At 43.8% G+C, this 14,384-nt stretch overlaps 1 protein-coding gene across 1 annotated transcript in view; it reads left to right on the top strand.

Annotated features, from left to right (window-relative positions):
* The first annotated feature begins 228 nt into the window (after positions 1 to 228).
* The window catches only part of ERAP1 (endoplasmic reticulum aminopeptidase 1), a 45,553-nt gene continuing 31,397 nt past the window's right edge, over positions 229 to 14,384 (top strand). Inside the window, exons 1-7 of the mRNA XM_015407550.1 lie at positions 229 to 288; positions 2,684 to 3,240; positions 5,964 to 6,102; positions 7,070 to 7,204; positions 10,124 to 10,244; positions 10,624 to 10,778; positions 11,970 to 12,083. Of these exons, the coding sequence (XP_015263036.1) occupies positions 2,762 to 3,240; positions 5,964 to 6,102; positions 7,070 to 7,204; positions 10,124 to 10,244; positions 10,624 to 10,778; positions 11,970 to 12,083 (1,143 nt within the window). The 5' untranslated portion in view covers positions 229 to 288; positions 2,684 to 2,761. The remainder of the gene's footprint in view (positions 289 to 2,683; positions 3,241 to 5,963; positions 6,103 to 7,069; positions 7,205 to 10,123; positions 10,245 to 10,623; positions 10,779 to 11,969; positions 12,084 to 14,384) is intronic.

Genomic DNA, 14,384 nt, shown 5'->3' with positions numbered 1-14,384 from the left:
GTGAAACAGGTGCCTGCTGTGCACCGATGAGCAACTAGACAATGTACCTACTAGAAGACAGAACCGGTTTTAGAGATGCCTCATTACCCTACAAAAGGAGTCCGACGAAAGCAGGCTGATCATAGCGCTGGCAGCACTTAAGGAAACGGCCCTACGAGAAGATTCCTGGGGCTGCGGCAGACGCTGAGCGGCGGGACTTCCCTCCCAGGCACCTCACTTTCGCTTTCACTCTCAAGCGCGGCCCGAGGGGTGCAGAAGGCTGCGGCCTGACGGGTCAGCTCGGAACAGGTAAAGGGGTTGCCTGCATTCAGTACCTGTCCTGCAGCTGAGCCCCCCCCGGCCCTTCGATCGTCTCCAGGACGCTTCCCCGAGCCCCTTGCGCTTCTCACCACCCTGCTTCTTCGCGCCATTAGCGTGGCTTCTCAGGATACCGCGAGGAGATTTCTGTCATAAAGCGTGTAAATCGCGAAGTATTTCCTGTCGACAAATATCGCGAGTTCAGACCTCAGCCTTCCTGTTTCCATCTCCCGCAGGCCGTCCTCGCCGCCCCCGAAGCAGCCTCTGTCAAGCCCAGAGTTGTTAGTGCTGGCCTGGGAAGGACGGCTCAGCCAAGCCATCCTCCCGTGATCCGGGCCGCCCCTGCGAACTCCAGGACGGGGGTTGCCAGCCCCCAAGGTGGGGCCTGGAGATCTGGAATTACAACTGATCTCCAGCTGACAGAGAGAGATCAGTTCCTCTGGAGAAAATGGCTGCTTTGGATGGTGGGCTCTATGGCATTATTACCCTGCTGAGCTCCCCTTCCTATGCAAAACCAGCCCTTCCTAGTCTCCGCCCCCCAAATCTCCAAGAATTTCCCAACCAGAGTTGACAGTCCTCCCAGCGTATCGGGTGGTGGTGGTGGTGGTGGTACGGGGGGGGGGCGCAAAGCATGCCCATTGCGCCCCCTCAGATCACCAATCTTAACTGATTTGGTAGTAAACTGGGCTTGTACCTGTGAGTTTCAGTTTAGGGAGTTTTGCCAGCTCTGCTGTCTGAGGTCTTTCCTACTGTTCTTTGTCTGTAGGACCACTCTTATCCTTACTACTGAGGGCTCATATTCAAACAAGCCACCCCTGACTCTCCCAAGGAGACTCTTGATTCAAACATGCTGGGCCAGTTCAGGGCACAGCCAGTGTTCCCTCTAAGCTGAGTTAACGTGAGCTAGCTCACAGTTTCTTAGCCTCCAGCTCACACATTTTTGTCTGAGCTCAGGAAGGATGAGGCTCCAGAGCAAACTAATGTATGCAGTAGCCAAACGGCCCGCTCACAGCTTTAATGCCAGTAGCTCACAAAGTAGGATTTTTGCTCACAGGACTCCACAGCTTAGGGGGAACATTGGGCACAGCCCAGGTGTATTCCATCAGGCACTTTAAACTGGAAAACCAGTAGATCTGACCAGATGCCCTGTGCAGCTGGGTTGCTAAGTAAGTGAGAAATATGCACAGTTCTGGCTGGGGCTTTTACACCAAAGCCTGTAGTCCTCCAGCCCATTCAGATAACACCAGAGAGTCAGGTAGGTGCCCATGGCTGACATAAAATCTCCATTTCCTTCCTTCAGTCTACTGGAACTTGTTGCTGTGGGAAATTATAGCTGAGAGGTGTTGCCTATTATTGGAAGTGAGCAACTGATGTCTGTATAGTGGTCCATAGCCTTGTGCATTATTCCCCACTTGGCAAATCATTTATTTAAAATATTGGATTATTTCTTTATTTAAAATGTTTGAGGTAGCTCTTTAACTGTTAACAGGAACCAAAGCAGTTCTTTGACTAGTGCTCTTCATGCAGTCATCTCTTTGTGTGTGTGTGTGTGTGTGTGTGTGGTGGTTCAAAGGCTACTTGCCTATACTTCAGCTGTCACTGAAGTACACAAGTGATGGGAAAAGGTGTGCAACCCCAAAGCTCATATCTGTGTCCCATTGAATAGATAAAATAACCTTTATGCTGTATCAGTGCAGCAGCTGGCCTGGATTCAGTAGCTATTCTAGGCTCTTGACATGGTTGAGTGGGGTAACAGCAATTCCATCTGTCATAGTCAAACCAATCTCTTCTACAACACTGGCATTTCTATTCTGTCTGATTTGTTCACCTCCATTCACTTGACCACAGTTTGTGTGCATGAGTTTGGTACAGAAAAGGCAGGTTAGTTAATGAAACCTGGAGTTAGGTGTTGTCAGCACATTGATGCCATCAACCCCAAAGCGCTGAAGATGATATCTACTGTTTGATATTAATATTAAATAACTCTGGCAAAAGTGCCAACTCAAGTAACCCTAAAAAGCATATGGGCATAATTTGAACTGTCACCCACAGCGCTGGGAGAAGGCGTTTACTCTTTCTCCACATGCCAGTTTTGTGCAGACCCTCCCCACCAGGTCTTATCCACTTTGGTAGGGGGAAAGTTGCAGTATGAATGCCTATATCTTTTATTTACTGGGGTGAGTAGCAGCTTGTGGGGCAAAGTTCAGCTCCTCCTTCCACAGTGCTGTGGCCCAGATTCAAATTGGAAACCCCTTGTGGCTACTTTCAGGAGTTAAACATGTCTGGAGATTCAGTCATAGAAGTCAATGGGACTATAAATGAAGCACCAATGAGGAAAAACAAGAATTATACATGCATTGATTTAATGTAAAAAATTTTGTTCTAGATTTGCAACCGTGGATACCATAACCATCTGAACAGCCTGGCATTTTATGGTCTTTGAGATCAGACTTTTGCTTTGAAGATGGTGAAGATATTCTTATTGCTGGGTATTCTAAATCTTGCTACTCTGTTGAGCTGCGATCACCATACTGAGACAGGCTATTCAAGCAAACCATTTCCTTGGAATAAAGTGAGGCTTCCCAAGCATGTTGTTCCAATTCATTATGACCTTCTTATTCACCCAAATCTGACCACTCTTACTTTTACTGGATTTGCCAAAATAGAGATTACAGTACTTCAACAAACCAGTTCAATCATCCTGCATAGCAAATATCTCCATATCTCCAAAGCAACCATCCAAGGAGAAATGGGAGGCATTCATGCTGAACAAGGAGTGACGGTTTCAGAATATCCACCATTTGAACAGATTGCACTTCTTACTGATGAACCACTGCAAGTTGGAAAGAACTATTCTATTGTTACTGAATATTCTGCTAATTTGTCAGACAGTTTCCATGGCTTCTATAAAAGTACATACAGAACTCCAGAAGGAGAAGTAAGGTAAGTCTTCTTTCAGACTAGCATTTGATTGGTTGGTATAAGCTACTTCTTGAGCTGTGGTTGCTAACCATTATTTCCATTTAGGTATGCATCTTTCTGGTCCCCTCACTTCATATGTATTCACGAACTCAAAATGAATTTTATATAATAATAGAAGACCAAGAGAAAGCTCTCACTCACTTTTTCTGGTTGAAGAAACTTACATAAATGATGCTATAAATATTTTGGTTTTTCCCCAGCTTGTGACCCTGGCTAGTGCAGCCTATAACAAAAGAAACACCCCATTTTAATCAAAGGGAAGAAATGGGGCTGTTCAGTTTCAAAGATTGATGGATTTGTTTCTTGTTCTCAGGAACAGATTATGTTTTAAAGATGTGCCTTGTTGGCTGTTTGAAACATAGTATCTAGGAGTCATGGCCTCTTCTGCACTAGAAAAGGTCTGATGTGGTAATCCTAGGAGCACAAAGGCCCCTGCCACATGGGGGTGGGGGAAGCACGGCCAAAGTGCGGCTTTTTAGAGCCGCACCAAAAGAGACACGCGGCGGCGGGATCTGACAGATCCCCTGAGCCGGCGCGCAGTTGCTCCCTGGCACGATCAGATGCCGGGGGGGGGAAGCCACTGAAGGGAGAACGAGGCAGCAGGCTGCGCATGTGTGCGCATGCGCAGTTTGGCCAGGAGCCTCGAATGCTCCTGACAGGCGCACAGGCGATCCCACGGCCGCGCTTGCCATGGCGTTTCAGGTAAGTCCTGCTCTTTTGCAGGTTCTTTTTTGCTTCGCGTTTCTGGCCTGAAGGGACGGATCGGGGACGGGTGCGCGCCGCTTCCCAGATGTTGCGGTATGATCGCGCCCATTTGCTGCGCCCCCAATCCATCCCTCTTGCGGGGCAAAACCTCCCGTGTGACTGGGGCCAAAATATATTAACCTTTTTCAACATACAAATTGTTCTTTTTTCCGCTCTTTTTTTCCCCTCTTTGTAGTCATGTAGGTGTAACAAAAATTAATAAAGCTACCCTGCCTTCAGGGGATTAAAAAAAAAAAGAAAAAAAAAAGCTATAAACATGCCTATTGTGAAAGCATCATTCCCCCCTTCCCAATATTATCTAATGTTATATTTGTTATCACAGCTAGTACACGGATGGCTTGGTTTGCTTTATCTTCTTTTAGCATAAGAGTAATTAACAATGTCATATTAAACATAGTTATACTCTTCTAAGTCCACTGACCTCAATTGACTTAGAAGCTTTAAGTTGGCACTGTTAGTCTGAGAAAATTATCATAAGAACATTTGAAATTAAGGTTATATTTATGTAGTTATCCTGGGTAGCAGATTTTGGCCCTGTGCCTATATAGCTGTGGGTGTTTGGTGCTCTTTTCTTCAGTAGCACAGTGTCAGGAAATGGCTACCCTTTTCTAGTGGAAGAAACAAAAGTTCAGTGCTTCCAGACCTCATTTTAGAATACTAGTATTTATAAAAGATTAAGGCATATGCAACACTAGGGACAACTTTGTTTCCAAGCCTTTTCCAAGAATGTTTTATGTTTCTTTTTCTAAAACATAGGAACCAGGGATGAAGAGGACAAGTTAGAAGTATCAGAATAAATTCACTGTTAAGTAACTAGTCTTGGAGCAGTTTTTTCAGCTGTAAATGCTAGAAAAGATAGCTCATGACACCAAAGGCTGCATTCAGATAAGCTGACATTATGACAACATTGTGCATGAATCTAACTTGGTACTTGTCTTACGCATACACCTCAACCCTGCTTCTTTCCCCTTCCTTTTCACATGGAGCACAAAGAATCCTGGTTTAAAATTAACTCCAGTTACCTGTGACATACAACAAAATCACCTGGGTTAACTGAAGCTAGTTTTCTCTCACAAGCTGTGATTCTAAACCAGGGTTTCATCCAGGATGACAGGCAATTGGCCTGTGGGCCAAATGGGGCTTCATTGGGCCAGCCGTAATAAAAAAACAGAACACAGAATGAGTCCACCGAAAGCAGTTTTACTGCAGTTGATTGCAAAAGTGTCTGGTCCTTGGGGGGGGGTGGGGTGGCAGAAGAGGATCAGCAAAAAAACAAGAGCACAGTGTATATAAAGGCAAGAATGATAACTAGTGAAAAAAATGTTGATGTTGCACATGTCTAAGTTGCTCAAAAGGAATGTTATAGCTCTAGATGACATCAGAGGTACATGTTTAGAAGGCAGGGTTTTGAGAACAACAACTAAGAAAGAAACATCTGCCCCTTCCATGATAAGCCCTTACTGAGTCCGGCAATCAGGAAAACTCTGGCCTTGAGGTTTTAGCCTAGCACAGAGCTTATGTGACCTGTCCACTATGCTCTAATGGAGGCTAGACTCCCATTTTGTTTGTTTATTTTCCCACAAGGCTTAGAATCTTGGCTTGTCCAGACAAAACTAAATCCAGCTGACTCAAGCACCAGTCTTTGTATGCTGTGGGTAATGAGTTTATTTTTAACCTCTTTGCATAAGAAGTGACAGGGAGCAGGCCAAGTGAGGTAGGCATATGATCCTGGTAATGCTGGATTCAGGCACCATGTTGGCTTAATATTATGTCTGAATGCAGTCTAAACTATTCTGATTTTGGCATCGTTTCTGATTTGTCCCTGATGAGTAAATATAAGCTGTCCATTATGTGATTTATAGTATGTTTCTATGTATATCATATATATCAAAGTAATACTTTCTTTTTCTGAATTCTAGGGTGCTTGCATTAACACAGTTTGAACCAACAGCCGCACGAATGGCCTTCCCTTGCTTTGATGAACCTGCATTCAAGGCTAGATTTTCTGTTAAGATCAGAAGAGAACCAAAACATCATGCATTATCTAACATGCCTTTAGTATGTATTTACTTCTAAATGCCTAGTTCAGGGAGAGAGGATAAAACAGAGAAAATGTAAAGATCAATTTTGAAAAAACAGCCAAACTGCAAATACTGTGCTTGTTACTCTTTTTGTCATTTACATAAGGAAGCAAATCAAAAGGAAACATGAAAACTGTTAATTTAATGAAAGCTGCAGGAAGGCTGTGAGGCTTGGGTTACTTGTATTAGAACTAGAGAGCAATCAGCTTCTACTATAGATGTTCCCAATCTTGTTGAGCTTGCAGGCTTTTTTTCAATTTTGAGAAAGGATAGAGGCTACCATGCAGAATGAGACCAGCTCTTTGCTTTGGGGGAGAGTTGCTGTTTGTTTCAGCTTCAAAGAAAGGAAGAGGTTGCTAGTTCTAGAGACATAAGAAAGCCTGTGTCAGTGGTCAGGATGAGAACCTGCCCGGGATGAATTTTGTGCTTTGTTAGTCAGGCAACCCAAACTTCCATTGTTTTTCCTGCTCGATTCAAGATATTTTAAATTTTATTCCCAAGTCTCCAGAAGCAAGCAAATACCAGTTACCACATTACTGTCCTGCCATAATATTGGTAGCCTGTAGCAAGTATCTGGTATCCACGACTTGGATTCTGCCTACATTTCCAAAGGCATAAGGGGGATGATTTTCATTGATTTCCCCACTGCTTCCATGGCAGACCTCTGATTCCCACCCAAACTATTTTGGGGGTCACTGTCCCCCAAGAACAGCATTTCAGGGGGGCATTTTGGACTCCCATGGGGGAACAGCAAAAAGCCCCTCCGCTCCTTTTCCCTGTGAAAATTCTACACAGAATCCAAGGCATAATGTTTGCAATTGTTAAAAGGTAGTACATAGTACATAGTCCTTAGCTATAGAGCTGTAAAATATAGTTTATATGTGTGTTGTACGTGCACGTCTAAGCTAGAGAGAGATAAGATGTAATGGAGTTTTTAAATTTAGGTGAAATCGGTAAACATCATGGAATGGCTCATTGAAGATGAGTTTGAGACTAGCGTAAAGATGAGCACCTATCTAGTAGCCTTCATGGTTTCAGATTTCAAATCGGTCACAAAGATGACCACCCGTGGAATTAAGGTATTCTTTTTATATCACTAAAATGTATATTTTTTTCTAATAATATGCATTGTAACATTTTCTAATTACAAAAAAATTAGTACAAATTCAAGACTAAAAGAAGTAAAAGCATTATAATATTTCAAATAAGTCTAAGGTACTTGGCAAAGCTTTATTACCGTGGTAAATAAGCAAAGTGAGAGGTGGGTGCAGCCCCACAAGGGCCAGGTGTCGAGATTGCTCTGACTGGGAGTGGCACCCCATCAGTGGGGTGAGAGTCACTCTGTCCAGAGGCATGCTGGGATCTAAAGGATGGTGGTGGCAGCGGTGGTGGTTAGGAACTGCAGTTAGGGCAGAGTTGGGGAGCCAGGCCCAGCATAAGTTTGTGCTTCTGCAGGCAAACTAAGCTGGGCAAGTTGCTCTGAAGCTGCCAGAGTAGGGTTGCCAGCTTCCAGGTGGGGCCTGAAAATCTGGTATTTCAACTGATCTCCAGCAACAGAGATTAGTTCCCCTGGAGAAAATGGCTGCTTTGGAGGGTGGTCTCTATGTTATTATACCCCACCGAGATCCTGCCCCTCTCCAAACCATGACCTCCCCAGGCTCCCCCACCAAAAGAAAATCTCCAAGAATTTTCCAGCCATGAGTTCACAAGCCCTGTGCCAGAGGGAACAGCAGTCCAGCCCCATTTTGAGGGAGCCAGCTGAAATGTATCACACTGGTGTCTTCCAGGGCAATATCTATGAGAAGGGAAACACACTCAGTAGCTAATGACAAGTAAGGCTGGTGTCTCAAGCTCCAAGATCAAAGGCAATGACAGCCCCATGATCTGAGGCTTCTGTTCCTTCTGCCCCCCCTCCCCAAAGCACAAACAAAAGTTTAGACTTTAATTGGTAGTCTCTTCCAACTACAGTGAAGGGTTTGTTATCCAGCATTCATGGGGAATGAGGGTTGCTGGTTATTAAAGTATAAACCAAACTTTATTGCTTATCCCTGGCTCCTACATGAAGGAATCCACAGCAACCAAACCCCATCCCATTGGGAATGTCATGATAACAGCCCTCATACCTATTGATATACTCCTCCCCCCACCCCCAAGCCACAGAGATGTCCTACATTGTAGGCAGGCAGGCAGGCCAGCTGCCCAAGAGCCCCCCAGCAGAGCTGGCTCCTGACAGCTCAAGGCAGGCCTGCTGTCTTTGCAGTGCTGGTTAACTGAGCATTCTGAGTAATCAAGTGCCAGATAACAAGGCTTTTACTTTTAACAAAGCTTTTAAAGCAGTAATTCAAGTTATGGGCTCTGAAAAATTGATATAATGACTTACATTTGTTGGTAAAATATGTTTTTATTTTCAGCACTGTTGGAAGAAAAACTATCCTTCTAGAGATTAAAGTTATCTGGACAGGAAGATCCAGAACAATGGATGTAAAAATTAATAAGGGGCACATCTTTCTGGATAGAATTTTTGAGGACCCAAATATGGAAGTGGCTGGTGGCTGGAACTTGAACCTCAAGTTACAGATCAAGTCAGTCTGTCACCTTCAGATCACAGATCAGTCTGTCTTTGCCTACTCCAGTTTCACTTTAGCATTTCATCAGTCCTGTAAAACAAGCTGGGCCTGAGATGTAGTGACTGTCCCAAAGTCGCCTGGCACGTTACATGGCTGATTTCGGGTTTGAATCCATTGCAGATCTAAAATTTTATCCAGTATACCATGTTGAGTGTTATTTCCACATAGCAGCATGTACTGGTTTACCCTGAAGCAGAAATAGCTCATGCATTTACTGATATTTATTTCAGCTAGGGACAAAAGGGGGATGAGAATATGAGCTTCTGAACTAAGATTAAATATAGTTTCAAAATCAGTATGCTGTTTAATATAACAGTATAACAATATAACATAATTTGTGTGCATGTGGTGGTGGCCCTGTTGCATCTCAGCACTTTGCATCCAGCCATTCATTACTGAATAAAAGATAATAAGGTCCATTCCTTACTTGCTCCATTGCAGGTTTGGGTGGATTTCCCTTCACTCCACCATTCTGATCCTTAGTTCATCTTCCTTTATGGATATCAGAGTGTTCATGGAGGTCAGGATGAGTTTGTGTGTACCCATGTGTTCTAAACACAAAGATGTGAACAAGATGCAATTTACCAAGGATATGAACCAAGTTCTACATCTGAGTAACAAAAGTGAGGAACACAAATACTGGATGGGGGATACACCTCTGGGTAGCAGTGTGTGTGGATGAGATCTTGGGATACGGGTGGACTGTAAGTTAAATATGGGCAGCCAGTGTGATGCGGCAACAAAAAAGGCTGATGTGATCTTGGGGTGCATCAACAGAGGCATAACATCCAAATCACAAGATGTCATAGTCCCGCTGTACACTGCATTGGTCAGGCTGCACCTGGAGTATTGTGTGCAGTTCTGAATGCCTCACTTCAAAAAGAATGTCGGCAGAATAGAGCAGGTGCAGAGGAGAGTGACAAGGATAATCAGGGCTTATGAGGCCCTATGAGGAAATGCTGACGGACTTGGGAATGTTGAGATTGGAGAAGAGGAGGTTTAGGGGAGACAGGTTTTTCTAAGGTTTGATCTACCTACTGTGGCTAGCTAGCAGCAAACTCTTATTTTGAATGGATTGGGATGGTAACCAAATTTTCAAAAGAATTTGACATTATATGGATGATAGGGACGAATGTGAAATTGAGCCAACTTCAGAGGACAGCGGAAGACAGGAGGGCCTGGCGTGATCTTGTCCATGGGGTTGCGAAGAGTCGGACTCGACTGTGCAACTGAACAACAACAACAACAACAAGGGATAACTACATGAGATATGGAATACCTTTCAAGTTTTTCTCTCATTTTAGAATAAGAATGAGTTTGTGTAAGTTCTTAAGGTGTCATTCAGAATTTATACATGCCTGTGTTTTTCAGGTTTCAGTATATACTGTTCCATACAAGATCAAGCAAGCAGACTATGCCTTGGATTCAGCAGTGAAACTACTAGACTTCTATGAGGGATATTTTAGCATTCCATATCCTTTGCCTAAACAAGGTATTTTTGAGTTTGTTTTTAGGTTTTTAAACCAGATTTTTAAACCACCTTTCCTATTCTATCTTTACGGTAGCCCTTTGAGGTAAGGTACACGGAAGAAAGTTCAGACCAACTTAATCTAGTAGGCTTCATTGCAGTGAGGGATTTGAACCCAGGTCTCCCCAGTCCAGGTTTGACACTAACTACCAAACTGGCTCTTTTTATGGAATGTTTTGTGGTATTTTTAAGAAGAAACATAGAGTTAATCATTTTAATACTGTAAATTAGGCTAAAGAAATCCCGTGGGAGTAATTTCCAAAGGCAAAAGTACTAGTTTGTATGTGCATTGATGAATTATGTGGTGTGAGCAGATAACATTTTCAGAATCATTTATTTGCAGACTTAGCTGCTATTCCTGATTTTCAGTCTGGAGCAATGGAGAATTGGGGACTGACTACATACAGGGAAAGTGGCTTGTTATATGATCCTGAAAAATCATCAGCATCATCTAGACTTATGATTACTATGTTTATAGCCCATGAACTTGCTCACCAAGTAAGTTACAGCTCAGATTTATAATGTGAAAGTGAGAGTTACATCTTTTATTGTCTGGATGGCTGATGGTGGAGGTGTGTAATGTGTTAATTGGTTGCAGGATTACATTTCTGAAGTGGTGTGTAAATTGTGAAAAGCTAGCGTTTAGGGATCTTTGTTTCATGATAAATGTCATGACTACCAATAGAATCTTCAGCGTCATGGTTTTTATTTCACCAGGTTATGTGTCATTTCAGCACGTCATGCATTCCGTTTCCTGCCTACTTTTTGCAATTTTTTAAAACAGATAGGTTGGACATGGCAGTGAACAGTCTGCAGTTTTAGTAATGTGTGTTGCAGGCAGACTTAGGTGCAATGTACTATTGGTTTCAAGAGAGTCACAAAGCATTTGCATAAATCTTTCTAACTGAAAGCAGTGTTATTAAAATGCTTAATTTTGGTTGGATTGTGCCTTGTGTTAACAAGTATTATGGTGTACTTGAAATTTGGTTACTGTTAATGAGTGTCCTGTGGGCTTGGCCTAAAGTTTGATGCTGACAGAGGTGGGGAAAGTCAGAATCTACGACACCAGAATGATAATGTTAATGATTGTAGCTATCTGTTCAGTAGATCTTAAGCATTAAGAAATGGCTCAGTCTAAGCATCCTTCAGGGCTTGGAAACAGTGATCACCTTTTCCAGTTACAGGGAAGTGGTTGATGTGCGCAACTATTAGGAATCAGGAGTTTAGTTTCTGGAAGAGTCAGAGAGAGGGGCAGGTAGACATTGCTGAGGGTTAGCTGAAGCACTTTGAAGGTGCAGAATCTTTTTTCTAGAGATTTGATGTGGGGTACCTAGTGCTGGTGCAAACTACTGTTATCAGCAGCCCATATCTGTTGGAATTCCAGCTTTACTCAGCAACAGGCATGGAGGCAAGCCTCCATAGGGGGGCACTGACTGTTGGCACAGGAGGCAACATCCCATTCCTGACCTCATTCCATTGGAGTGAGTTAACTGGGCCAGGAGGCAGTGTGCCTGGGCACCTATCTATTGTATGCCCACTTAGCATAATGTGGGCCTTTTTTGTAGATACTGCTAGGAAGTGTAGGACATGGGGAACAGCTAGAATTTCTTCTTCTCAAAATTCAAATTAAAGGAATTACAATCATGAAAATCTGGGTCATACCTAGTTATGAGATTATCTTTCTTACAGTGGTTTGGAAACCTGGTCACCATGGAGTGGTGGAATGATCTTTGGCTGAATGAAGGATTTGCAAAGTTTATGGAGTATGTGTCGGTAAACATTACCCATCCAGATCTGGGAGTTGTAAGTACTATGCTGCCCTGTTTGTTTATTTTAAGTCAGTTCTTTAAATAGATGAAAGGTGTTAGTGGAATATCATAGCTACTCTTATTAATAGCGATAGTGTTGATTTATGCATTGCCACTGATGAACATTGCTAAATTGGAAAAGAACAAGAAGTCCAGCTCCTGTTGCAATATAAGTCCATCTGATCTGTGACAGGCTGCTGGGCAACCTACATTCCAGACTACTCTGCCAGAAGCAGAGCAGTTGCACAACAGAAGGTGCTTAAATAGCAGAGGGGCAGCTGTGTTAGCCTGTTGTAGCAAAATTATACGGGAGTCTGTAGAACAAAAAGCTTTACAGCATGAGCTTTTGAGAGTCAGACTTCACTTCTTCAGATGCATTTTTAGAGAGGGAGAGACAGAGAGAGTGAGAGTACAGTTACCTTGAGACAAAAAAAGCAAGCCAAGCATTATGCTGCACTGGAAGTCAAACACTGCCAGTGGATCATTAGCTATCTCCTTCATCATTCGAACCAAACAAAGACTTCCTCCCCTCCACACACACCCCCTATTATTGTGGCACACAGCTATGCCACCAGATGACATTTTCAAGAAGGGGGGGGAGGGAACTGAGAAGCCCTGCCACTTATCTCCAGCATTTATAGTTGAGGTACCAGGATAAATCCATGAACTTCTGTTTTACTTCTTTAATTATGCTGCCTGCCCTTTGGCTCAGCTTCAGGAATAATAAACAGTTGTAATATGCTTGAGTGGCTGTCAACATGCTGCATGGTATGGCCACACAAGGGAACAGGATCACTACTGCTGCAGCCATCTTAAAGGCTGGACCTATGTATAACTAAAACAACATGAACGCCTATATGGACTGTGAATATATATGTAATAACTAACACTAGTAGAATTGGTATCTGCATCAGGCCAAGCTAGATATGGCAGCCAGTAATCTCCTGCTGATATTTTACCATTGGACACTGCCCTGAGCCCTGTTTTACAGGGGAGGGCGGTCTAGAAATTGAATGTAATAAATAATAAATATCTGTTTTTCTAAGGCCCAGAATATAACTTTATTTGCAGCCTTTGATACAGTAGATCATGTCATCTTGTTGAGGTGTTGGAGGCAGAAGTAGGTATGAGGATGTGCATTGAACTGGTTCAAATAATTCCTCATGGATCAGACTCAAAGGGTTGCTATTAAAAACCAGTTGTTATCAGTATGAGACATATCTTGCAGGGTTCCTCAGGGCACAGTTCTATCCCCCATGCCTTTCAATCATTGTGCAAAGCCCTTGAGATAAATCATTTGTTTTTCGGGGGGTTGGTTGCCATCAGTATCCTGATGATACTCAGCTCTATATATCTTTATTCAAATCTCCTGGTGTTGCAGTAGAGGTTCTGAATAGCTTCCTGGCTGCTGTAGTTAACTGGCTAAAAGTGAACAAATTGAAACTAAGCCCTGAAAAGACAGAGATAATGCTGGTTGGGAAGATGGAGGTCTTGAAGGACACTGTGCTCCCACTTTTGATGGAGTTCAACTGACCCTTGGGGTTATACTGGATCCTGCTTTATTACTTGAAGAAGTGAGCAGTGACTCACAAAAGCTCATACCTATATGGTGAGAGAACTCGAGGGCCCTTGCGAGTCTTCGGTTCCGGGTTTAGAGTGCTTTAGCCCACTCAGCCTGGACGAAGCTGCTTGTTTCTGTGCACCCAACCACATGCGACCTTGATCCGTGCCCCTCCTGGCTCATTAAGGCGAGTCATGAGGGGTTTCGAGGTGCTTTGCGGGAGATTGTCAACAAGTCCCTTATCGAGGGACGATTCCCCAAAGCACTCAAGGAGGTGATGGTCTGCCCTCTCCTTAAAAAGCCATCTCTGGACCCGGCCGAATTGGTCAACTATCGGCCAGTGTCCAATTTGCCCTATTTGGGCAAATTGATAGAGAGGGCGGTGGCGACACAGTTACAGGGCTTTCTGGATGACGCTTCAGTCATGGATTCTTTCCAGTCTGGCTTTTGCCTAGATCACGGGACGGAGACTGTTCTGGTTGCCCTGACAGACGATCTCCGAAGGCATCTGGATCAAGGTGGTGTGGTGGCATTGCTGTTGTTAGATCTGTCGGCCGCATTTGATACGGTCGACCATCAGCTGCTGACCCACCGCCTTGCTGACGTGGGGATTCAGGGGCTTGCCCTTCAGTGGTTTGCCTCTTTTCTCCAAGGTCGGGGACAGAGGGTGGTGATTGGGGACCAGCGCTCCCGGAGGCATCCTCTTGAGTGTGGGGTGCCTCAGGGGGCAGTGCT

This window comes from Gekko japonicus, unplaced genomic scaffold, assembly GCF_001447785.1.
Source record: "Gekko japonicus isolate JY-2015 unplaced genomic scaffold, Gekko_japonicus_V1.1 scaffold1144, whole genome shotgun sequence".
Classification (NCBI taxonomy): domain Eukaryota; kingdom Metazoa; phylum Chordata; class Lepidosauria; order Squamata; family Gekkonidae; genus Gekko; species Gekko japonicus.
The sequence above is the reverse complement of the archived record's forward strand: the minus strand, read 5'-3'. Positions and strand labels throughout refer to the sequence as shown.